Consider the following 27,025-nt stretch of genomic DNA (forward strand, 5'->3'; position numbering starts at 1 on the left):
CTGAATATCAAGTTATGTTTATTGGGACACCCTGAATATCAAGTTATGTTTATTGGGACACCCTGAATATCAAGTTATGTTTATTGAGACACCCTGAATATCAAGTTATGTTTATAGGGACACCCTGAATATCAAGTTATGTTTATTGGGACACCCTGAATATCAAGTTATCAAGGATCTTAACGTTTCCCAAACAGTAATTACAGCGGGTAATGTTCTGTATTTTCCCTTCACATTAGATTAAACAGGAAAGTATTTAAACTCCTGGATATTATACAATCCTTTCATTCTTTACAAATTCTTTATTTTCTGGTAAATTTTCCTTTAATACCTCTGCTTAATGGGACTCTACGCGTAATTTCAACTAACTCTCCAACCCTTTAAACCGTTAACTAATCATCGAGGCCAAAGAAATCTGTGTGTTTATCTCTTACATATGGTTCGAATTGCCGTAAAACCGGAGTTTACTCTAGCGTACAGTGTAAACTCATCACTGCTGACGATATATGTATATCTCGAAAATACCGAATATTCTTTGTCTCAATCTGTTTCTGCAAAAACTCGAATGAACGTTGAACCACGATACCAATAAAAGCTTATTTATCCATGTTTATCGCATTAAAAAATCAGTATTTTTTAATTTGGCTTCTCTGTAATAAGGAAATAAAAGGTTCTGATATAAATGGAACGTGCTCCTCTTCATTAAATTTAATTTCAATTACAGTCCCTTTAAAGGAATTATGCTTAGAAAAAGTGGGAAAACCTTGATAAAACTATTAACTAATAATAATTTCATTCTAACCCAGATAAACTCTCTGTCTGTGCTACTAAATAATCACGACCATGAAAGGCTATGTCGCTATAGGAGAGGTCAGTTTTTATGATTTTTGGAGTGCAAAGATCGTTTTTAGAAAAGTTGGACAGAACGTACAAATATTAGCAAAACCTCATCCCCCCCCCCTCCCTACCCCCTATATCTCAAAATTAAATTTATAGATTTTCAAATACTAGATACAGGGTGTCCCACAGTTGGCAAAAGATTTGAATGTCCTCTTCCATAAACTGTTTTAAGTACAGGGTCGCCCACAAAGGATGAGACTTTAGAGACGATTGTACGGAATTTGTTTGGTCTGTTTTCTTGTATTCAGGGTTCCTTGTAGGCCAAAACTGAGCTTTTTTCTGCACTTAACGGATTAGTAAACCATCAAATAACTAAGTTGAATGCAACATCCAGAAATCAGGATTCAAATCGTCATATTTTAAAAGTTTTGTGTCGTCTTTACAGTCTCATCTTTTGTGGGTAACCCTGTATTAAGACGTTTCGCAGTTTTTACGATAAACAAATCTTTTAGCTAAATATTTTTACTTTGGACTCAATTTACTACGATACAACTGCCATGTTATATTTTTTATTTTTTTTTATTTGGCATCTAACAACTTCAGGGCATATTAGTTTCAAAACGAACACTTGGCCCATTTCTAACAGTGTGTGTTAAAAATAGGCCAAATCTGCAACATTATCTTTTTCAAGAGTATATATCTTTAAATCCTAGACGAGTAGAACAAAATTGCACCATATTTTTATCAAAAATGGCTAAAACTAAATATTGAAACAATAAATGTCCATTTTAAACTATCCTTATTTTGAAACAATTACCGGATTTCAGCTCATGTCGCGTTTTAGGAACATATCCTAAGTTATGAAAGCGAGCTTTGTTCTGAAAGACGGATTATACTCAAAAACGGGAAAGTGGATTTTGTCTCGAAACCGCGACTGTTCAAAATGTTCGAAAATGGAAAATCTGACATTGTCTTGAAAAAGATCAAGAGATTTAATATAATAAGAACTCCTATTATAATTTTGATTTCAAAAAAAGTTTAAAATTAAGAATTGTTGTCCTCGTCATGTTTAATAAAATTTTGGTTATAGTTTTTACTATAGACTTTTACTCTGGATCTGGGCCAGGATCCCAAAAACCCAGTTTAGTGTTAGAAATGGGCCAAGTGTTAGTTGTGGAACTAATGTCCCCTGAACTTAACAAAATTATGGAAGAAACCATTTAAAACCTTCACTAACTGTCATGTGTCGTGGGACACTCTGCATCACAAACCAATTCTTAGCAATCCCAGTTTAACTATCTTGAGCTGTATCGATTGCTAAATAATGAAAATTACAACAAATTGGTTAAATCCAATCCAAACTAATTTGACTGTCAATAACAAAATCCTTTACTTAAATACTTAATTAACTTTTATAAAATCTATTCAGGGACTAAATTCAACAGCAAGACATGGTTAAACCATCTAAACGTGGTTCAACTACTTCTTTACAGCTTAAGCCGGCATTCAACTTGTTCTACGCGGATCAACCCCCCCCCCCCTTCTTCTATGTGGTTCAACAACTTCTTTCTTTTTATTAAATCTGCTTCCAAGTTTTTCTATTTCCCATTTATATCTGCAATCAGGTTGGTAACTGAACCTTTTTATGCAGAGCACACAGCAAAACAAAAGCGCTTATCTTTTTCCTTGAATTTTATCTCACAGGTACGACCTTGACTATAATCTTAATACATTTTAAACAATAGGATTTATTAAAATCTAACTCTGATAAAGGAATCTGATACATAGAAATATCTAATGGCTGTTCACGGACTTGCTCTTTTTGTGAAAATTTTATAGTTGACAGAAGTATATAACCTTAATTACGCTAATTTAGCTAATTTCATAAGATAATATGTAAATTTTTTTTCAGTCTATAATTTGAATATATAATAGTCAACTTATTCAGCTTTTAACCATTTAAACTTAAATTAAAGAGGATGGCCATCAAGTATCAATTATCCAAAATCATGAACAATCCCTTTTATAGGAATTTTTTGTAATGCTGTGAACTTTTTAACTCTGATTTGGAGTTTGTCTGTATCTTGTTTACACTGTTCTGTTTATTGGAGAAGAAGGAGAATGTGAACCCTTGATGTTTCTCTCTCTGAGGTTTGATTTAACCAAGTTTAAACTGTTGAAAGTGTGATTGTGTCGACCAGGGTGAGACGTGCTAAGAATTGTGATTTAACACAGCTTTGTTTTCTCCAGGAGCAGAAATTGTAGAGTTGAGATGATCAAAACTAGCGGAGAGAAGGGTTCGTCCAAGCCGTGGGTTTGTTCGGACGAATGGATGGTATCCGGTTCCCTGACGTTCTGGACTATCCATGTTAGTGTTTCCTATGTCTAAATAGTAGTTTTGAACATTTGGTTGGGTTCCAACCCGGCTTAAATACTCCTGGTCTACAGTGGACACTACTCCTCTGTTATGATTTGTGATATTGAACCCTGATATCCGGGTCCCAATACAACCCGTCCTGTCAACATCTAGTATTGGAAATTTATCCATTCTTGACGTCTCACAAACATCTGTATGGGCAAGAAAATAGTCAGAACTCAGATGAGACGGGACGGTTTTACTCCGGTCTAATGTAAAATCTGGTTTACTCCGATCTAAGGATAAGCCTGGCTTACTCCGATCTAAGGTAAATTCCGGTTTACTCCAATCATCCAATATGGTTCTATCATCTAATGAACTCTGAACTTGTTTCAGTTTAAAGGTATGTTGCCTAGATCTACTAAATGTGCTGGAGATATCAAGATTAGGAGAAGATTTAGAATACTTAGTTAAAGTATCAGATTTGATTCCTCTGCTATTCTGATAATAGTTATCCATGGATTCCTTACCCTGGCCTGGTATTTCATACAACTCTCTACAAGAACATTTAGGTTCTAAGTACGCCCAATCCGCGTCATTAAAGATCGGAGGTTTATCCGGCCAACCTAACTCACATCCACCCTTGTAATGCTGTAGATAACCCGGAGGAGGGAAATCTGCAATCACTCCGCTAGGTTTCTTCCGTCTATAAACTAGAAATCCAATTATACCCAGAGCTAGAGAAATCAGAACCAGACAAACTGATACAACAGACACCTGGAGAGGGCCGAGTATCACGCAGTTGAATTCATCCTCTTGAAGATCTGAGATAGAAACCCGGGAGAATTGAAGCGGGGAGCGACATATTGCGGTATGGTTGATATTCAGTAAAACAGGGATTAACCAGACCATCCTGCAGTCACAATGTAGAGGATTATCTCCAAGATCTAGGCGTAACACCCGGTTCCAGGGTAGGCTACCGGGATCTATCCAGGTTATTCCGTTCCCGCGCAAATCAATATTTAGTGGATTTTCTCCGTCTAGGATTAATCCTACGGGAAGATACTCTAGACCGGGGCATCCTGTTATAATAATGTTTTCTAGAAGGTGAAGACTGGCAAAAACTCCGGGTTCTATCCTTGTCAGTATTGGAGAGTAGGATAACTCAATACTGCGGAGAGTGTCAAGCCCAACAAAGGATGTTTTTGACAAGACGGAAATATTTCTCTGACCAGCGCTGAGCTGTTGTAGGTTTGGTAGAGCTAGGAGTTGGGGTAGAGGTAGGTCAAGATAGTTACCAGCTATATCCAATATCTCAAGTGATCTCAGAGTGTCCTGACAGGAGCCAATCTTGGTCAAACCTGTCCCAGATATATTCAGTATCCGGAGATGGGAGAGAGAACTTACTCTGCAAAATGAGAATGATTGGAGAGGATTGCCTGCTAAGGTCAAGCTGTCAAGTTGTGGAGCGTGTAATGTATCCGATATCTGATTTATGTAATTGTAAGACAAGGTCAGATATCTCAGGTTCCTTGCTCCGGAGAGAACCGACTCGTCCAACAGTTTAAGATTATTATCCGAGAGATCAAGATAAACTAAATTAGAACAGGGTTCCAGCCAACCCTGCTCCAGGGTAGAGAGTTGATTGCCAGCTAATCTTAGGTTCTCCAGGTTCTCTAGACCTAGGAGGGTTCTGTTGGAGAGTTGTTGAATCTTGTTAAAACTGAGATCCAGTCTTCTCAGTTTATCCTGAAACAGAAAATTATGAAATTTTATATTTTTTTCCGAAAAAGGAAAATGGCACAAAATTCTTTATATTTTTTCCGAAAAAGAAAAATGGCGCCAAATTCTTTATATTTTTTTCCGAAAAAGAAAAATGGCGCCAAATTCTTTATATTTTTTCCGAAAAAGAAAAATAGCGCCAAATTCTTTAAATTTTATCAAAATGAGAGTGAGAAGGTCTATTCTAGAAACAGTATTTAGTAGAACTTGAGAAGTAATCATTAAAATTATTTTAACCAAAATTTAGAAAATTTCAAATATCTAATCTTTTAATATTCTTCTCTTGAAGGTTTGATCTCTTTAAATTCTTTCCTTATTATAAACTACTCATTTCCAAACATAGGGCACATTCTATATTGTGTACTCAGTATCCTACCCTGAGTTCTATATTGTATACTCAGTATCCTACCCAGAGCTCTATATTGTAAACTCAGTATCCTACCCTGAGTTCTATATTGTTTACTCAGTATCCTACCCTGAGTTCTATATTGTAAACTCAGTATCCTACCCTGAGTTCTATATTGTATACTCAGTATCCTACCTTGAGTTCTATATTATATACTCAGTATCCTACCCAGTGTTTTATATTGTATACTCAGTATCCTACCCTGAGTTCTATATTGTATATTCAGTATCCTACCTTGAGTTCTATATTATATACTCAGCTTATCCTACCCAGTGTTTTATATTGTATACTTCTACTCGAATATCCTACTCTAGTTATGAATTCTAATCCAACCAACTGAGTTGTCTATACTTTGCATTTACATACATGGAGAATGGTTAAATAGAATATTAATAGGTTTCCATCCTTAAGAAATCATATGACTTAATAGCAGGAAGGGTTGGGAGATTAATACGTTTAAAGGGAGTGTTCGCGAAAAATGAAAGGGGTATAGGTTTGCGGCGAAAAATAAGCGCTTTTGATTGCTACTAATATTACTTCTATCTGTTGCGTCTATAAGGAGAAAATTGTTGAAAACGACTCATACCGAAGAACGTAGTGTTCATACAAATTCAGAGAGATGCTACATTTAACTCGGATCGTAAACAAATCAATTTATTTCCAAAAAAATCATTCAGATATTACAAACAATAGTCATCGATTATTTTTCGACGCATTCGTAAATAGTTGTTATTTCATAATACTTTGTATTTTTCACGATCTGAGAGTTACTTTTGAAAACATTTATTTCTGTTTCGAGGATTTTTGAAACGACGCCATTTTCATATTTTCCAGGAATGTTCGAAAATCCAGCGCCAGCGAAAATTATTTAAAAAAAAACAAAATAAAAAATATTATGAAATATTAACTAGATACGAATGCGTCGAAAAATAATCGATGACTATTGTTTGTAATATCTGAATGATTTGTTTGGAATTAAATTGATTTGATTAAATTCGCCGCAAGCTTATACCCCCTTTCATTTTTCGCGAACACTCCCTTTAATATGATTCCCCAGATTAAAGGAACTGAGTCTTTGTCACAAACACAAATTTTCTAACCTTTTATCGAGATCAAGAGATTGGGATTATCCAATACAAGAGTTGTAGAGTTTTTAAATTTTCAAATTTTCAAAGGAATTGAGTTTTTGCCACAAATCCCAATTTTATAATACCTATATCTCAAGAACCAGATGATGCATACCTGTCATATTTCAAACTTACATTGTTTGATCCACCAGAATTCATAGTTTGAAATATCTACGGTCTACGACGTTTGGTTTTAAATAAATTGGGTTTTAAAAATCCGAGTTTGTGGCATAGACTCAATTCCTTTGTGTAACATTTGTTTGTCTTTATAAACCATTGTAAATTTACACTATTCAGTTGTAATGTTTATTTGTTTAGCAATAACTGACATGAATTTCTAACCCCGCCACCAACTCTGATTGACTGAACCCTAACTCTCTGCAAATATCTACATGGATGTTTGTGTCTATAAATATTTAAATTTCTAAAGTTTGTCTACAAGTATTTCTATTTTGAATGTTTGTGTTTCAATATTTGTATTTCAAATATGTGTCTGGAAATATTAATATTTTGAATATTTGTCTGTAAATATTAATATCTGAATACTTTTCTGTAAATATTCATATTTTGAATATTTTTCTGTAAATATGTATATTTTGAATATTTGTCTGTAAATATTTAAATTTTGAATATTTGTTTGAAAACATTTATATTTTTATGGATATATTTTTCTATTTCTCCAGGACTAGAAGGATTTTGGGGATGGAAGGAAGGACGGAGTAAGATTGGGTCTAAAAAGATTAGATTCTATTTGTGTATCCCATTCTCCGGGTTCAGGACGGATATCAAGGATTATATCAGGGTAAACACTTTAGCACAGAACTAGATAAACTTAGGGACTTTTAAATACAGGATTCCCTGGATTCCCTGGATTCTCTGGATTGCCTGGATTCCCTGGATTGCCTGGATTGCCTGGATTCCCTGGATTCCCTGGATTCCCTGGATTCCAAGAATTCTATGGATTGCCTGGATTTCTTGGATTCCCTGGATTCCCTGGATTCCCTGGATTCCCTGGATTCCAAGGATTCCCTGGATTCCAAGGATTCCCTGGATTCCAAGGATTCCCTGGATTCCCTGGATTCCAAGGATTCCCTGGATTCCCTGGTTTCCTTGGATTCCCTGGATTCACTGTATTCCCTGGATTCCCTGGATTCCCTGGCTTCCCTGGATTCCCTGGATTCCCTGGATTCCCTGGAATTCCTGGCTTCCCTGGATTCCCTGGATTGCCTGGATTGCCTGGATTCCCTGGATTCCCTGGATTCCCTGGATTCCCTGGATTCCCTGGATTCCCTGGATTCCCTGGATTCCCTGGATTCCCTGAATTCCCTGGATTCCCTGGCTACTCATTCTTATTGTTTGTCAAGTGGCCATGTTGCTATATTTGCTTTGACTGATTGTATCCAATATTAGATTTAGGAAAAGGATTGGGAGAGCAGGGAGGGGGGGGAGGAAGGGGGATGATTTGCAGGGGTAAATGGTATGAGGGGGGTTAGAAGGGGGGGGGGAGAGCGGAAGTATTAAAATGCACGAAAATCTGTAATTTAATTGTAACATATCTATCCTTCACATAAATAGATCCAGGGTGCTTGGTGCATCAATTTCCAGGACTGGGTTGACTTGAAAGCTGATTTTTAAACTGTGTCAATTTAGAGTAGGGTTGAGGGAGAATATAAACCATTATATCCCGGAGTAAGGTTAATAGAGGATATAAACCAATATATCCCGGAGTAAGGTTAAGGGAGAATATAAACTATTATATCCCGGAGTAGGATATAAACCATTATATACCAGAGTAAGGTTAAGGGAGAATATAAACCAGTATATCCCGGAGTAAGGTTAAGGGAGAATATAAACCATTATATACCGGAGTAAGGTTGAGGGAGAATATAAACCATTATATTCCGGAGTAAGGTTAAGGGAGAATATAAACCAGTATATCCTGGAGTAAAGTTAAGGGAGATATGAACCAGTATATCCCGGAGTAAGGTTAAGGGAGAATATAAACCATTATATCCCGGAGTACGGTTAAGGGAGAATATAAACCATTGTATCCCAGAGTAATGTTAAGGGAGAATATAAAGCATTATATCCCGGAGTAAGGTTAAGGGAGAATATAAACCAGTATATCCCGGAGTAAGGCTAAGGGAGAATATAAACCATTATATCCCGGAGTAAGGTTAAGGGAGAATTTAAACCAGTATATCCTGGAGTAAGGTTAAGGGAGAATATAAACCATTATATCCCATAGTAAGGTTAAGGGAGAATATAAACCAGTATATCCCGGAGTAAGATTATGGGAGGATATAAACCAGTATATCCCGGAGTAAGGTTAAGGTAGGATATAAACCATTGTATCCCGGAGTAAGGTTGAATGAAGATGAGAGAACTAAGTTTCTTCCCTTTTATGACAAGATATTAAACCCGTGGAGAAAATACGGTTTCTGGATCATTTGACTCCGGGTCCTCGTTTTAGCTTGGATCATTGAACACATACAACAGGATTGAAAACTCAGAGGAAAGAACAAAATCAAGATTAAACCTTTTTGTAGAGATGTTTAAGAATTAAAGTTAGATATATCGGAGGAGAATTAACTTGAAAGAGAATAAAGAGTATTAGACTCTTAACCCTATCTCTGCTGGGGTACTTGAAAACCAGGATATGCTGGGGGGGGTCAATTTGACCCCCCCCCTCTAAATCCCATGTTTGGTGTCCAAATATGACAAATGATACATCATTGGAAAGCTCTTGTGCTCTACTTTTAGAATCTGCAAAAAAATTTGCAAATTTGCAAAAATTGAAATTTTTATCGCAAAATCCAGTTATATAGTAAAAATGTTTGCAAAAAAAAATTTGTCCAAAAAATGACAAATTATACATTTTTGAAAAGCCCTTGACCATGCCATTTCAAATATGCAAAAATTTTTGCAAAATTTTAAATAACCTAATTTTTAATCAAGAAAAACTAAAAATGTGCAAATTTCCTTTGACAGGTTGTTTGCAAAAAATTTGCAATTTATTTTCGCAAAACTTGTGCAATTTGTTTCCTTATGTCAAAGGCTTTCCAAAAAGCTAAATCTTATCAAAATCTGACAAGTGGAAGTGGGTCAAAACAAAGATTTTGTTTGTTACAGGAAAAAGCAGTCATTCAGGCAGTGTGCCTGAGGACTCAGGCAGTTAGAATTAAAGCCCGGTTTTAGGCCTAAATGGAGGGCTTTGGGTATGTAGGTAAAGTCAGAAAATTTCAACAGCCTCAGACCAATACTTTTTGAGTTATGTAAAAAAAGCTACAGGGGGGGGGGTCAAATTGACCCCCCCCCATCAGGAATAGGGTTAAACGTTTCCTTAGTGGCTGAAACCTCAATTTTTGTTGGGAATCATAATTATATTATATTGAAGAAAGGAACACTGAAATTTCTACTTAACTCCTGTTTAGACATCCTGCCAACACAAACCAACCTTCTACAATTGGGAAAATCTGCATCAGATCTCTGTAAACTATGTTTACAGGCAGGCGCTGAATTGCAAGGTAGAAGACAAGAAACTACAAACTATATTTTGGATGGCTTATTAAATATATTACTGGATTAATTGATATTGACCGATTATTGATGTATGCCGACATCCCGTCCCATACCCTTCCAGGGTTAGGTACTGTTCCCCCCCCCCCTCCTTGAGACCGCACAGAAACCAGATCTAGTAATTATCGATAGAATGGAGGAAAAGATGGATATTTTTTACCTTACTGTCCCATTGGAAACATATAAAAAATTCCAACACTAAAAAAATGAACAAATATGAACATTTTATCACAGATATAACCACTTAGGATGTGTCTGTTCACCCTTTGGAAATCGGCTCAAGAGGATATATCTCACCATCAAATAAAGCAAACCCAAAGAAACTGCATAAGTACTGCAAGCTCAGTGTTAGTTTCAAAGCAATGTGCGAAAATTCATCAAGCCTTGCAGTGCTGGCATCATACCATTTAAAAAAAACGAAAAACACTAGACTGGGACCAAGAAACTCAATTTCTGAAAACTATCTCTGAATAACTAAACAAAAGTCTTGTATGGCACCTGTTTTTTTGAAAATCCTGTCAACATAAAATGCGATATCCAGAGAAAAGAGTATTAGTTTTAAATTGTAAACTTTTATATTGTTAAATGAAGTTTTGCTTTAAACAAATATTAATGATGAATAAATATATATGTATTATATTAAAAAAGTTTCCAGTTTTAAAAGTATAAAGATGAAGATTCGTAAATATACTTTTTATGGAGATTTTAAGATCTGAAGCTTAGGTTAAAATGAAATTATATTATTTGATATAACCTCAGTCAAAATAGACTTTTAATATTTTCTCAATAAATTCACATGACAGGAGAAAAAAGCTTGCTTAGAGTTCTAGAGTTGATTTTAAAATTCAACAAATTAATGGGGAAAGACGACCTCCTCTGTATGTATGTATGTATGTTTTTCTCAATAGATCTTCAATTAGAAGAGTTATGATTGAAAATATAAAAGATTTTCACTTTAAGGTTACAAAGATATTGGGATTAGAAAATTTGAGTTTGTGGCAAAGACTCAATTCCTTTATCTTGTCACTATTCGAAATTTAAAACATCTCAATAGCTCTTTAATTAAAAAAGTTCTGATCTTACATACAATATACTCATTAATATACATTTAAATGTTCCCATTGCCAAAATGTGAGCAAAATCGGTATCGCCGTTTTGACGTTTATTGGATACAAACAGACAGACAAGTCAAATGCTAAAGGAACTGCCTTCTTGCCACAAACTTAACTTTTCTAATCCCAATACCTTTACAACTCAATGAAGTAGACCTTTGATATTTCAAACTTAGACTATTTGATCCAACAGAATTCATAGTTTGAAATATCAAAGGTCTACAACATCGGGTTGCACAGGTATAAAAATTTAAAAACAAGAGTTTCTTGCAAGAACTCAGTTCCTTTTTGCTTGAATGTCTTGTTATATATACCTGGTTTGAGAAAACTCCATCAGCCAGGGATTCTATTCTGTTGCAGGAGAAATCCAAGTGGAGTAAAGCTTCGTAAAATTGGAACCCTGGTTGGATAATGGATATATACTCCGGACTCACTTCAGCACAGGAAATTTAGGGTTTTAAAGATAGAGATATAAAGTAACAAAGAGAAAAGGGAATCAAAAAGAACTAAAAACTTGCCGCAAACTCTGATTTCAACACGGACTAAATGTTTTTCAAAAAATACATTCTTATTCCTTCCTTTTCCCTCTCCTTCCAGTTCCTTCCCTCCCCTTCCCGTCTCTTCCCTCCCTTTCCATTCTCTCCCATTTCCTCTCGTCCCATCCCCTATTTCCCCTCCCTCCCATCCCCTTCCCCCTCCCTGATACCTTCCATCCCCTTCTGTTCCTGAAATATAGCATTGTTTAGGAAACTGCCAATAGATGGATTCACATCAACCCTAATCCTTCAAAATTGGGTTTAAATCCAACCATAACAGAACAAAAGGTTAAGCTTTAAAATCAAGCAGGTTTCCTGAAATTTTTTTTATCTGAAAACCATTTTTTCCCTGAATCTTGATTTATTTTATTTTTTTTTTTATCTTGTTAAAGTTTGATATTGTGTGATAAAAGAGTTGTTTCTAATTTTAGGATTTCACGAGGACCTTTTTTATGAAGAATCCGCAAGAAATTTTTCATAAAAATTATTTTCAACATGAACACAAGTTTCTTTTAACACCTTCATTAATTTTGGAAACCTATTAACTTAATAATCTTTAAAAAACCTTTTGATATTTGAAAATTAAATTTTATTTTTTTAAACAAGCGTTGTTAATTTTACAATGAAACACAAAAAGTTAAATCATATATTATTGAAGAAAAACAGATCAAAGAAGCTTTAACTGCTTGTGATATCATTGAACTAGCGCTCATCCCCCTCTCCGATACTCCCAAAAAGTTTAAGTATTGTAAAGAATTATATTATTATGTATAAATATATAAGAATGCTAAAAGCACTTAAGTTCTATTGTATGATCCGACCCTAATCCTCCTACCACTGCTTCCATATCGTGACACTTTATAATATTTTTATCAAAAGAAGAAAATAATAATTTCTTTTTCTTTGAAATGGGATGATTTGCATTTGTTTAAAGTTTAAAGTAAAAATGTCGGTTCTATGAATATGAGGATAATATGGCATAAAAGAACAGAATTTTGATAAAAAACGTTTGAATTTTTTGGGAGAGAGGTGGAAAAAATCTTTTTATTCTTTTGTCAAAAACATTATTATACACATTCGTGTAGTAAAATATCAGCTAAGCTTGATTCATCTGGTGTGTCTGTTATTTCAGCTGTTTATGATGACTGTATCTGACGAGTCTGTTATTTCAGCTGTATATGATGACTGTATCTGACGAGTCTGTTATTTCAGCTGTATATGATGACTGTATCTGGCGTGTCTGTTAATTCAGCTGTATATGATAACTGTATCTGGCGTGTCTGTTATTTCATCTGTATATGATAAATGTAAATAAGCATCAATGTATGAAAAGTATCTACAACATCTCTTTTTTGAAAATATTTAGCAAAGGTTCCCTTTAAGAACGTTTACGAGTATATATCCTTTAACCTTCGGTGAGGTTTGAGATTGTTGAGTTTATGATGGTGAAGGAGGTGATGTGAGGATTCAGTGTAATAGGAACCATATCCAGACTACAGATATCCAACAAGGTTCAACTCAAACCATAATATCCAGGCTACATATATCCAACAAGGTTCAACTTAACCCCTAATAACCCTGTTCAATATCCAGATTAAAGATATTTAACAAGGTTCAACTTAACCCCTAATAACCCTGTTCAATATCCAGACTACAGATATCCAACATGGTTCAACTTAAACCCTAATAACCCTGTTCAATATCCAGACTACAGATATACAACAAAGTTTAACTTAACCCCTAATAACCCTGTTCAATATACAGATTAGAGATATCCAACATGGTTCAACTTAGACCCAAATAACCCTGTTCAATATCCAGACTACAGATATNTTGAACGTAAATAAACATTGGTTTTTTATTTGTTGTTATTTTTGTTGTTCCTGAAGCGAGTGCAGTACACCCAGAGATCGGTATTGTTGCAACTGCATCCTCTGACAAATCAATCATTCAATCAATCATTCAATCGATCTGATAATTCACTAAATGCTCACATGCACACTTTCTAAGTGTTTTAACCTTCAAATATAACCTCTTACCACTGTTTATGAGGTCGGAATTTTATGTGTAGTATCTTTAATCTTACAACGCTTGATCTCGATATTCAACGTGGGAACTATGGATAGATGCTTGACCGCACAGTATAAATTATTCTTACGACTATTGCCACCACGAAATAAAATAGAGAAATTTAAAAAAATAGTATGTCCGTATTTGATGAAGATCCATGCTTGATCTCGATATAGTTTATGAGGAGACACTTATACATTTTACGCAGAATCTTAACCTTTTAAATCCGCAACTACTCTATTCTCTTAATGGTGGAATGCAAAACCTCCTGGATTCTGACTAACTGTTCGTTTTTCACAGACGAAATTCTTCCCAGGCTATCGAATAAAGATTAAAATAATTTTTAGATGAGCAAAAGATCAAGATCAAGCATATAAAAGCAATGAAAATGAATTGCAAATTTTTGATGCAGAAACAATAAAGTCTTATTTAAAGAATTCTATACATTTTTGATAATAAACACAACGTTTTCTTCCTCATTATTACTTTTTTAAATGTAGCGTTGTGAAATGGTGGTTCATTTGAAATTACTTGTATAGTCCCTTTAGGTGTCAATTGCATTCATTGCATATAAAAATATGTATATATATTATTTTCTTCATAAATATTATTTAATAATAAATTAGCTATATTATTAAATAACATAACTTGATATGTTTTACACCAGTCCAACAAGTGCTATTACAAATTATTGCTGACAAATGCAAAGCATACAAAGCATACAATATGCTGGCTTAGCACTTTGTTTGACACGTAACTGGTAGCATATTTTTTATTTTCAATAAATAAGAGGTGTTTTCAAAATTCTGAAAACTTTTGTTTGATCACAACAATAACTTAAAGTGAAGATGATGTTTTATAAAGGTTTAATAAGAGAACTTTGTGGAATTAAAGCTCCTTAAAGGAACTGTGTACGTTATTTTAAATGAGTCTTCTTTTTTAGAGTGACATGTTAGATTCACAACGGTATACTATTTTTTGGCAGTTTCTCTTTACACTAACGGATTTTGTTCGACAGAAACAATGGACAAAATTGTTAGAATCAAACACTTTCTAGTGTAGGAAACGACGATATCTCCCATATTCGTGTTGTAAATTTTGAGTATTTGATCATTTCCAAAGTGAAAAGAATGTTTTGTAAAGAAAAATAAAGTTTTCAACACCTTTCATAGGATTTAGAAACTTGCCATAATACCCAGGAAATTGATACTCTTATATCTACCCTTTCCAGAGTATAAGATAGATAGATAGATATATAGATAGATAGATATGATATAGATATAGATATAGATAGATAGATAGATAAACAGATAGTTAGACAGACAGACAACATTTTTCTTCAAAAAAAGGAAATAATAAAATTAATCCAATCATTAAATTTGTACTTAGAAACTACCAAAATTACCAATTTGACCCTTTTCTTCTCAGTGAGCCCCCTCCCTATTTTCTCGAGCCCCCTCCCTACTACGCCTAAACTTGTGTACAATTTTAAGTAAGTAAATATGCTGCAATATAATATATGAATATATGAAAACTGGTGCAGAATATTGTTCACTAATATAAACTCATATTTTAACTAAAAATATCCAATTCCTTTAGAAATAGCAAACATTTTCTGCATTTATACTGATAAGTGGGAAAGATAAATAACAATCATCTCATTTTTCAAATCCTTTCTTCACAAGGCAGTAAAACGTCCTCTTGTTGCTAAACAGATAATCTAGCACTCTCCACTACACCAACTATATCTTCGGTCAATGTACACTGAAAGTTGTTTTACGTAAAACTCCCCTAAAATAATTTATTTTTAATACTTTCTTATCTCATCTTATTTGGTTCTGATTGGCGTTTTCTTTCATTAATGTCGTGAAATCTAAAATGTTTCAAAACTTCAGTCTTTATGTAGAAATTCAGTCGATTTGTGATTGGTCGTTAATCTCGTGGATTAGAAAATCCTCCAGAATCATGATATTTCAGTTTTTCAGCTTAAAGAGTCATTAAAAAGTGTTTTCCTCCCTACTCTATCTAACTTATCTAACTTTTTAATTCTATATATAAATTTAGCTTGTCTGTGGGTGTCTGTTTGTTTGTCTGTTTCTTTGTATCCAATAAAAGTCAAAACGGCTGAACCGATCAGGCCCAAATTTTGTATGGGACCTCACGTGGCCCCAGGGAAGGTTTATGGCCAATCAGACTTTAAATATGTAATCTTAAAATATTTTGTAAATTTTGAAAATGCGCGAAAAAAATAGTATATCAAATCCGCAAATTAAAAAAAATGTTTTATACTGTACAAAGAGAAGATGCTCACAGATAAAGCCACAATTAAAAGTTGAAAAAGAAGATGGGCGCGAAGCTTAATTTAATAAAATTCCTCTTAAGGGACTTACAGTCGTAATTTCTACATTTTTGAAGCATTTCTGCTACAAAAACAACCAAGAAAACATCCTTAAAGCATGACATGGTCCAGATAATAGTGAATTATAACTACCATTTGAAAAAAATATTATTGTCTTCTGTATACGCTCTTTTCAGTGCCATGATACAAATTATTAATCCCGTAACAGCTTAGAACTTATCAAAACTTTTCTGTCTGGAATGTTTGAAATGATTATTAAATCGCATTGACTAAATTTGATTTCAAACCATCTCGTTTTAATATTAATTATTAAGCTGAACTGAACCCTGTTTTATTGGATACATTTACAACACTAAGAATATTGAGAACATGTGTACTTCTTGTTTTTTTATTGTTGCAGAGAAATACCAAATAGAATAACAAGTAGTTTTTAGAGGTTAAGATGTCACAGAAGTTGAGTAGTCAAGATTTCCATTAAATAAAAAATCAAATAGCTTGAAATTGAAAAACACATACGATTTATCAAATTGGGAACATTTTTTGCCTCGAAATCTCAAATAAGCCATTTGTAGAATATTGTCAAGGCAGCAAACTTAATTCAATATTTCAAGTCGTCTTTACTGTCTCATCCTTTGTGGCTCACCTTGTATCCATATCTGATATGAGGCCATGGGGGAGAAAACGTGTATATGTTTTTTCTTTTCTTCATTTTATTGAGATTGAAATTTTGGATCTTATTATTTTCTTGTTAATAAAAAGCATACAGTGATGATGTGATACATTTACTTTTAGTTATTTTGTTTTTATTTTTAGTAAAGTTTGACATTATGTCAACTTAGTCTGGATTTGTTCTATACTTTTCCTTAGAATTATTTATTTGGCAGGATATAGGACCCTTCTCCTATCCCTATACAAACACAAAAGTAGTTTAGATGCTTGGCAAAGTTAAGATAATGACAATAGAAAGATGGATGATTAAATATTGTGCAGTCCGGGACCAGATATAATGAATAGCGATGTGTAGCTGAACCAGGCAGAGGTAGTTCAGTCACTTCTCACTTTGCGCTAGTTCAAGCTGAAGAGAATAAGTTGAACCACGTACGCAGTTGAACCGAGTCTCTCTCTGTATTAAATCTGGTCCCAGATTCTAATTTCTTCAGTAGAAAACGGTTCTATTTATCTACTGTCTATCCAAGATCCATCTCTGTATCTTTCTATCAATCTTTCTCCTTCTACTTATATATCTCTCTATCTTTCTCCTATCAATATCCTGAAGTCTAAAATGTTGTGTTTTGAATCTTAGGATCAAGCATTAATCTCCATCTTATGCAGAGCGACATATTTATTATTTTCCGTGGTGTTCATACCCCGCAGGGATACCTTAGATTGAGGGATCAAGCAAATTTGTCCTCAAATTGAAAAGTGCCAACATTGGATATCGAGATCAAGAGTTCAAGATTAAAGAAACTCCACGCTAAAGTTTTATTAGTTATGTTTATGAGAAAAGAAATTTTATTTGGTCACATAATAGAAACAAATAGATTTCAATATGACATTGGATTAATCTATAGAAACTTATAGCATATTGGTCTTATCAATATCTTTTTTAATTTTATTTGGTCACATAATAGAAACAAATAGATTTCAATATGACATTGGATTAATTTATAGAAACTTATAGCATATTGGTCTTATCAATATCTTTTTTAATTTTATTTGGTCACATAATAGAAACAAACAGATTTCAATATGACATTGGATTAATCTATGTGTGGCATAAAAAAACCCTAATGGTCTACTGTAAAATAGTGCATTGATGTCAATTAAGTAGTGTTCGCTATTTTCTGAATTATACATTTAAATGTCGAAACTTTTAATTTTATAATGTATAACTTACATAGTATATAGAGTAGACCTATAGTCCTGTTTGTATAGGTATATACTATTAATGGAATATTATTCTAACACTAAGCATTTAAAATGATCCTGAGGGCCACAAACTTTTGAGCTCAAAATGCAAACCTTGGACATTTCAAAAAAAAGATTAATTTAATAGCAATTAGTAGTTTTGAGAAACTAGGTCTCCGAAACTTGGTTTGGTTTCTCTTTCTCTCAAAAGATTAAGTTTCTTGGTTGAACATTGAATGTTATATACAATACGTCATATTTTCATTTATCTTCTGTTTATCCTATTATCAACAATAGATGCATCTCTTTTACCAATCTGACAAATAAATAAAAATAAAGTTTTTCCTCGCATTCATTAATAAAACGTCGCGGAGACACAATTTTGGACTGAAATACAGGGTGTACTTAGAGAGAGTGACCGGCACTGTATGGGTTGAATTGAATATGTAGTATTGTGGACAAATTTTTTAGGATTGATTTGAGATATAAAAAACGTTTGTACGACGTTTTTTACTGAGTTTGAGCGCAAAGTCGACGTTCAAAATCATGAATTTGGGTGGGTACGTTTTTAGAATCGTTTTTTTTAAATCTTTAAATAATGACGACAAAAATATAAACAAAATTCTACAGTAAACTAATTAGTTATTCAGGAACAGGTGGAGAAAATAAAAATGAACTCTTATCATCTAAAGCAAGTAATCTTATTCCATTATTAGTTTCTATAATCTCTCCTTATTCACAAAGATTTTCTGCAGATTTTCTGGAATTTTTATTGAAAAGACAACATTTGAAGAATTTGTAGAAATCTGCGAAAAAAAGAAATTCAATATAATGATGAAAACGAATTAATTGATTCTAACATTGATTTATTGACAAATAATTATGTTCCTAGACATCTAGTTAGTTTACTATAGAATTTTTACAATAATTTTTGTCGTCCTTATTTAATAATTTTCGAAAAAACGATTCTAAAAACGTACCCACCCAAATTCATGATTTTAAAAGCCGACTTTGCGCTCAAACTCAGTAATTATACATCGTGGAAACGTTTTTTATGTCTCAAATGAATCCTAAAATTTTTTTCTACAATACTGCATGCTCAGTTCAACCACCATACATTGCAGGTCACTCTCTTAAAAGAGTTATCAGAGGATTTTTCAGGTCTTTTTATGAATTTAAAATTGTCTTTTTGACCCCACAGGGCATAAATATTCAATTCATGATTGTTCAAAATATAATTTGTTGGAGCCAATGACAGAATATGTTTCATAAAAGAATTGGCTTGAAAAGTTAATCAGTCGTAATATTAAATCCGCCAATTTGCTCCTCAGTTAACCACGCTGCGCCGGAGCAAAGAAGTTTCCACTCCAGGAATCGAGTATCAGAGAAAACAAGAGGAACTCGCAATTTAAAGAACTTTACAACCTGCTTACCACCAAGTCTATCACGGATCCTCCATCACGGATCCTCCATCACGGATCCTCCATCACGGATTCTCCATCACGGTTCCTCCATCACGGATCCTCCAAAACGGATCCTCCATTACGGTTCCTACATCTTGGATCCTCCATTCAAAAATATTTTGTGACTTTTCTAACATTCTTATTTTATAAAATTGTTAATGACTGTAAAGAAACTGAGTTTTTGCCACAAATTCGGATTTTAAAATCCCAGTATTGTTGCAAGCATGTTGTAGACTTTTATCAGTTCTAATTATGAATTTTGTTAGATCAAAAAGACTTTGTTTATCAGAGGTTTACACTTTCAGGTTGCAAAGATGTGAAGATTAAATTTGAGTTTGGGGCAAAAACTCAGTTTCTTTAACCATCTTTCAATCCACCTTTGAATTTCATAAGTTTATTGGGTCAGGAAGAGAGATTTAACTCCAACACTGAAAGGTATAAATTACTACATCTGTTGTGCCGTATCTGTGTAATCTGTGGCTTAACAAAATTTATTTCCCTTTAGAGCTGCCTAGTTTAAAAGGATACTGCAAGTGCACAGCCAATATCAATTTAGCTCTCTATGTCCAGGGTGTTCAAAATAAATGTAAAATTTAGAATAACAGCCTGAACGACCAATTTTGTAGAACTTTCACAAAATGTTTTGAGTTTGAAAATGTTACATTAAGAACTTTACGTATTTTTTTGTGGTCACTCTGTTTCTATTACTTTATTGTCGAACTATCTATCTACCTAACTAACCCTCAAACCAACTAACTGTCAAGGATAAAAGAGAAGTTCTTTTTATAATACATATAATAAACTTAGTTTCCTATACACTGTAATAAACTTAGTTTCCTATACATTGTAATAAACATAGTTTCCCATACACTGTAATAAACTTAGTTTCCTATACACTGTAATAAACTAGTCTCCTTTACACTGTAATAAACTTAGTTTCCTATACACCGTAATACAATTAGTCTCCTGTACATTGTAATAAACTTTGTTTCCTATACACTGTTATAAACTTAGCTTCCTATACACTGTTATAATCTGTAATAAATAAGATGATATTTCTGTTATATCTTTTACTCTCCGAAAAACACGTTTATCAATGTAATTTCAGGTAATCTTGCAATTAGAAAGAGAAAACACCATTAAAAAGTATTAAATCCAATGTTTTCTGTTTAGAAATTTAGTCATTTTCTTGCCCGATGTTGCTGTTAAAACCCACGAGTTGCTTTTTATAAGTTATTATAAGTTAAATGAGTATTGCTGTGAATCGTGGATGACAATATTTGAATAAAGGGAAAGGAAATGGCGCTGGTCTGTTCTCCCCAGGTTAATGAGGAATAATAAGACGAATTTCGAGGTAAAAGTGTTGTTTAAAATCGTGCGATATGAATAGAAAACTGTTCATTAACTGTTTTCTATTAATGGAAATGTTATTAACTGTTATATTTAGGCGGTCATTTTGTTCTATATAATTCCCTGAGACTACTTTTAATACTTTTCTCTTTTAGTTTAAAAAAGAATTTATAGATAGAGTTATGATTATGTATGTATATGTTTATGGATTCGTACTTTTCTACGTCAAGCTACCTTCACCCACGTTTCAATTAACATTTCTTTCTTTTAACATAAACGGTATTATTTCACCTCAATCTACCAGCAGATTTATGATTATTTTCCCAAGAATACCATTCTAATTCTTGTACGTTTAACATCAAAAGAATGGAACATTTGTCCCAATATCTAATTTCTTTGTCATTGCAATCAGATGGTTAAAGCTTAAATATTTTTAACTTTGACTATTTGATCCAGGAGATTCATTTCTGCAATATTAGGTTGTAAAGACAGAACGATTAAAACATTGGAGTTTGTGGCAACAGTTAATTTCCTTGTATTCGCGATCATTTTGTGTTTCTTTTGAAGCTTCCAAGATCCATTATAAACATAGACTACCTGGTCAAATCTACTGACTTTTATAGTTAAATTGATCCTAGTCCTTCGACTTCAAATAATTGATTAATCAAGATTGTGATAAATTGATTGATTCCTGGGACAGTATCCGTATGCAAGGTTGATACTGGAGAGAAGTAGAAGGATCAGCATGGTTTCCACATTTATCCACCACCTGGAGAACACGGGGCTCAGTTCTTTCAACCACCTGGAGAACACGGGGCTCAGCTCTTTGAACCGCCTGGAGGACACGGAGCTCAGCTCTTTCAAGCACCAGGAGACGATTTGATAAACCTGCAAAATAAAACTATGTAAATAAAATTATAAACGGATTTCAAGGATGAAAAGTCATGAAAAGCAATTATATTTTGGCAAATTTCATAGAAAGGATTTGAGTCTTTGACCCAAACTCTGATTTTCTAATCCTTACATTTTGACAGCCTAATGTTATAGACCTTTGATATTTCAAACTAAAAATTATGTTGGATAAACTAAGTTTAAAATATCAAAGGTTTACACCAAAAGGTTGCATAGATATAGGGATCGGAAAATTTGAGCTTGTGGCAAAAACTCAATTCCTTTATTGTTTTATTATTGTTCAATGTTCATCCTTTAAGTTTATAACCCTTCGCTAACACTCATAATTAAGTAAAAAAAACAGGTAAAGGATTTAAAGGATTTACCACCAAAAATGAGAGAAGAATCTTTTCATTGAAGTAAACGAAGATTATATTTTGCATCGGTTTTATTTATTAAATAAATTAAGTTCAATTTGTCTCAGCATTGTAATATATATATACATATGTATCTTCTTAAAATAAGTCTATAACATGTTCTAATGTTTATTAAGATTGGTTTTTGACGGACACTGTGTTTCATGTTGGACATTCTTCAGCAGTATCTTATATATACGTATATACATGTATATATGTATAGTACTCTGGATAGGTTTGTCAATATTTGGTTTGTCTTAATTCAAACGTTAATGAAACATGTTCCAAAGTATATTAAAACTTGGCCAAATCATCAAACTAATTTTCTTAAAACTTTCTTAAAGTTTTTATTACAAAATAAAACATCTTTCTGCTATAATTTGTGAAAAAATTGTCCTACATTCTGTGTCAGTTTTATTCTTCCTTTTTAATTTATTCTTTCTCGTTTTTCACACACCCTTCTCATCCAACATATCCTTCCTTATTTCTCATCCATCCTTCTCATCCAACATACCCTTCCTTATTTCTCATCAATCCTTCTCATCCAATATATCCTTCCTTATTTCTCATCCATCCTTCTCATCCAATATATCCTTTCTTATTTCTCATCAATCCTTCTCATCCAATATATTCTTCCTTTTTCACACATCCTTCTCATTCAACATATCCTTCCTTATTTCTCATCAATTCTTCTCATTTAATATATCCTTCCTAATTTCTAATCCATCCTTCCCATCCTATATATCCTTCCTTATTTTTCATCCATCCTTCTCATCCAATATATCCTTCCTTATTTCTCATCAATCCTTCTCATCCAATATATCCTTCCTTATTTCTCATTCATCCTTCTCATCCAATATATCCTTCCTTATATTTCCTCAATCCTTCTCATCCAATATATCCTTCCTTTTTCACACATCCTTCTCATTCAACATATCCTTCCTTATTTCTCATCCATCCTTCTCATCCAATATATCCTTCCTTATTTCTTATCCATCTTTTACATCCAATATATCTTTCCTTATTTCTCGTCCATCCTGTATATCTTTCCTTAGTTATCATCCATCCTTCCCATCCAATATATCCTTCCTTAGTTCTCATCCATGTTTCAATCCAATATATCCTTTCTTAGTTCTCATCCATCCTTCTCATCCAATAAAACCTTCCTGATTTCTCATCAATCCTTCTCATCCAATAAAACCTTCCTGATTTCTTATCATTCCTTCTCATCCAATATATCCTTCCTTATTTCTCATCAATCCTTCTCATCCAACATATCTTTCCGTATTTCTCATCAATCCTTCACATCCAACATATCTTTCATTATTTCTCGTCCATCCTTCTCATCCAACATATCTTTCCTTATTTCTCATCATTCCTTCTCCTCATCCAATATATCGCTCCTTATTTCTCATCAATCCTTCTCATCCAACATATCTTTCCTTATTTCTCATCCATCCTTCTCATTTAATATATTTTTCCTTATTTTGAATCCTTCCTTTTTCCATCCAATATATCTTTCCTTATTTCTCATCATTCCTTCTCCTCATCCAATATATCGTTCCTTATTTCTCATCAATCCTTCTCATCCAACATATCTTTCCTTATTTCTCGTCCATCCTTCTCATTTAATATATTTTTCGTTATTTTGAATCCCTCCTTTTTTCCATCCAATATATCCTTCCTTATTTCACATCTATCCATGTCATCCAATAATCCAATATATCTTTCCTTATTTCTCATCCCTCCTCATGAATATATGTTATTTTCTCTCTTCTCTCTATTTTATCCTTTAAGAATTCTGTGAAAAAGTTACAAGGTTAGTTTGAAGACCGATTCCTCCCGAAGGTTTCCGAATAGTTTTCTACCTTGGTTTATCTCCCCCAGGCTCCTCTTGGACCTGGAGACAGGGCCTTTCTTTGAACCTGACACATAGGAGGATTAAATAGTTCTCAGGGATCATTTATTGGGGTTTAAAGGTACACTCGGGAAATATAATCTATACGGATAATGGTAATTATTAGATTAAGTTCAGCGATTTTAAAATAATTTTAAATTTACCAGAAATCTATTTTTCTAATTGTATTTTTGAATGAAAAGTCAACTAAACTTAGTTGACAACCCTATTCAGTTTTTACTGTATTTCTAGAAATATGTCTGGCAGAGAGATGGCTACATGGTCTCTACAATTTTAACCTTTTACTTTATTCATGTACACAATTATCTATATAATAAAGCTCTTTGCTCATATATATATATGTATATGTCAGCTATGGCTGGCCAAACGGCTGGACAGAATTGACTGATTTTTTTTCAGGGAACCCATGGGTACCCTAGAGATAATATAGGCTAAAAATTCAACTTTTTAAAATTTGATTTTTTCTTAAAATTCGTTTTTTTCAATTCGACAGGCAACGCCGGGCCCTACAGCTAGGAATACCTAGAACTACGTCGCATGTAATTTAACTTTAATTTTAATAATGAAGGCAGACACAAATTTTCACGGACTCTCAGATATTATTTTGTTTCAAGGGACTGTTCGCGAAATATGGAATAGGGTTTAGAAGTAGTGAATAGATGGAAACTTTAATGTATTTCTATCAGATGTTTCCGTAAAGAAAATTGTAAATCGACTTCAACGGACCCCAAGAATTCTTTGCCTTTGTTGCGCGAATGGAATTGGATTGAATTAAAAAGGGGGTTGGTGAGGGGCCGAGGGGGGAGGGGGGCTGGTTTTAAACCTTTTCTATCACCCAATAACTATCCACCGCAAGGGAATATATATTCTAAGTTTCCTGGTTTTGGGACAATTTTACATATTTTAAATGGCAATAAATTCTAGCTGAGAGCAGGAGTTAAATGTCTGTTGAATCCAGTGAGATCCTGTCAGAAACCTGCCACCAGCTATAGTCAAGATATGGAAAGGAATAGAACCGAATTTTGAATCATTTGTTCAACACTTTAAACAATCCTCTCTGTACCTTGTTGTGAACTCTATTAATCCTTCTTGTCTGCTCCCTGATAAGATATAATAATCCTTATCATACAATCCAGCAATTTCAGAGATCATCACTTGGAATCATTATTATAATGTCGAATGAACATAATCTATGTTTATTTAAAATGAACACTTGAATTTCAATTTTTGTCCGACAATAAATTTAACTTTATAATGTGGTTGCAACAAACATTATTTCAAATCCAGGTTTCATATAGAACCGTCCTGTCTTCTCTCTGGGTTTAGGTAAACTACTGGAGGCCGTTTCAAGATTTCATCCTCGGTTACTTTTTATTCTCCGTGGTTCTCTTCGGACCTAGAGCATCGTAGATTTCGTCCATTTAACACCGGTTGCAGGGAGACAATAGCTACCGGATATAAAGTTGTACTTGGAGATAATGTTGAACTTGGATATAACGGTGTACTGTATAAACCTGGATATATTATTGTACTGTATAAACCTGGATAAAATGGTGTGCTGTATAAACCTGGATATAATGGTGTACTGTACTGTTTAAACCTGGATCTAATGTTGTACTGTATAAACCTGGATATAATGGTGTACTGTATAAACCTGGATATAATATTGTACTGTATAAACCTGGATATAATGTTGTACTGTGTAGACCTGGATTTAATGGTGTACTGTACTGTATAAACCTGGATATAATGGTGTACTGCATAAACCTGGATATAATGTTGTATTGTATAAACCTGGATATAATGTTGTACTGTATAAACCTGGAACTAATGTTGTACTGTATAAACCTGGATTTAATGGTGCACTGTACTGTATTAACCTAGATCTAATGTTGTACTGAATAAACCTGGACTTAATGTTGTACTGTGTAGACCTGGATTTAATATTGTACTGTATAAACTTGGATATAATGTTGTACTGTGTAGACCTGGATTTAATGGTGTACTGTACTGAATAAACCTGGAACTAATGTTGTACTGTATAAACCTGGATATAATGTCGTATTGTATAAACCTGGATACATGTTGTACTGTGTAAACCTGGATAATATGTACTTTTTAAACATGGATATAATGCTGCACTGGATAAATGAAATATATGATTATGAATTTATAAAATTAATTTCTATGTCAGAAAGTTCTTTGAAGTTATATTTCACATTTTCTTGCAAAATATTTATCATTTAATATTTGTATGATTAAAGGCTGTTTTATTCATTAAAATTGATTCCTTAATTCTCAGTAAACTTCTCGTAACTCAACATTTATATATTTTTGTATAACATGAAGAAAAAAAATTTGAAGATTTTGAAATTTAAAGGGGCAACGTCAGGTACGTCAGCTAAAATCATGATTTTACACCAAGCGCGGGTAAACGGCGGGAATATATGCTAGTTCTTTTTATTTTTTTTTCTTCGAATTATTATCATTATTATTATTATTATTATTATTATTATTATTATTATTATCATTATTTTCAAAATGTATGTGGATAACACATAGAGAACATTCTATATTGATAAGTTATGGCGGTATTACATTAGATTAGGATTAAATTTACCATTTCAATATTCCTTAGCTAAATTAATTCAAATGCATTGCTTAGATTAAACACAAGTAAACACAAGGAAATACAATTAAGTAAACACAAGTAAACACAAGTAACCACAAGTAACCAAAAGAAAACACAAGTAAACACAATTGCAAACACAAGAAAGCACAAGTAACACAAGTAAACACAAGTAAACACAAGTTAACACAAGTTGTTACGCGAGCCATGCTGCGTGAAGAAAGTCTGTTTGTCGCCCCTGCGTATTTCTGAGTTTCTCCTGAAGATCTGTACGGAATGTATT

General features: G+C 33.4%; 1 protein-coding gene across 2 annotated transcripts; it reads right to left on the bottom strand.

Moving 5' to 3' along the window:
- Nucleotides 1–2,568: 2,568 nt before the first annotated feature.
- Nucleotides 2,569–26,296, bottom strand: LOC111716656 (leucine-rich repeat-containing protein 15). 2 transcript variants are annotated; one of them, XM_023492140.1, is made up of 7 exons: nt 25,177–26,296; nt 24,064–24,120; nt 21,580–21,776; nt 13,622–13,672; nt 13,149–13,231; nt 11,517–11,602; nt 2,569–4,945 (listed from the first exon to the last, which is right to left on the bottom strand). In XM_023492140.1, exons 3-7 carry the CDS (start codon nt 21,633–21,635, stop codon nt 3,053–3,055), a joined length of 2,169 nt encoding a protein of 722 aa, XP_023347908.1. In that variant the 5' UTR covers nt 21,636–21,776; nt 24,064–24,120; nt 25,177–26,296; the 3' UTR covers nt 2,569–3,052. The 2 variants fall into 2 exon arrangements, with proteins under 2 accessions (XP_023347908.1, XP_023347910.1); XM_023492142.1 differs by lacking the exon at nt 24,064–24,120.
- Between the last annotated feature and the right edge of the window lie 729 nt (nt 26,297–27,025).

This window comes from Eurytemora carolleeae, unplaced genomic scaffold (assembly GCF_000591075.1).
Source record: "Eurytemora carolleeae unplaced genomic scaffold, Eaff_2.0 scaffold2130, whole genome shotgun sequence".
Classification (NCBI taxonomy): domain Eukaryota; kingdom Metazoa; phylum Arthropoda; class Copepoda; order Calanoida; family Temoridae; genus Eurytemora; species Eurytemora carolleeae.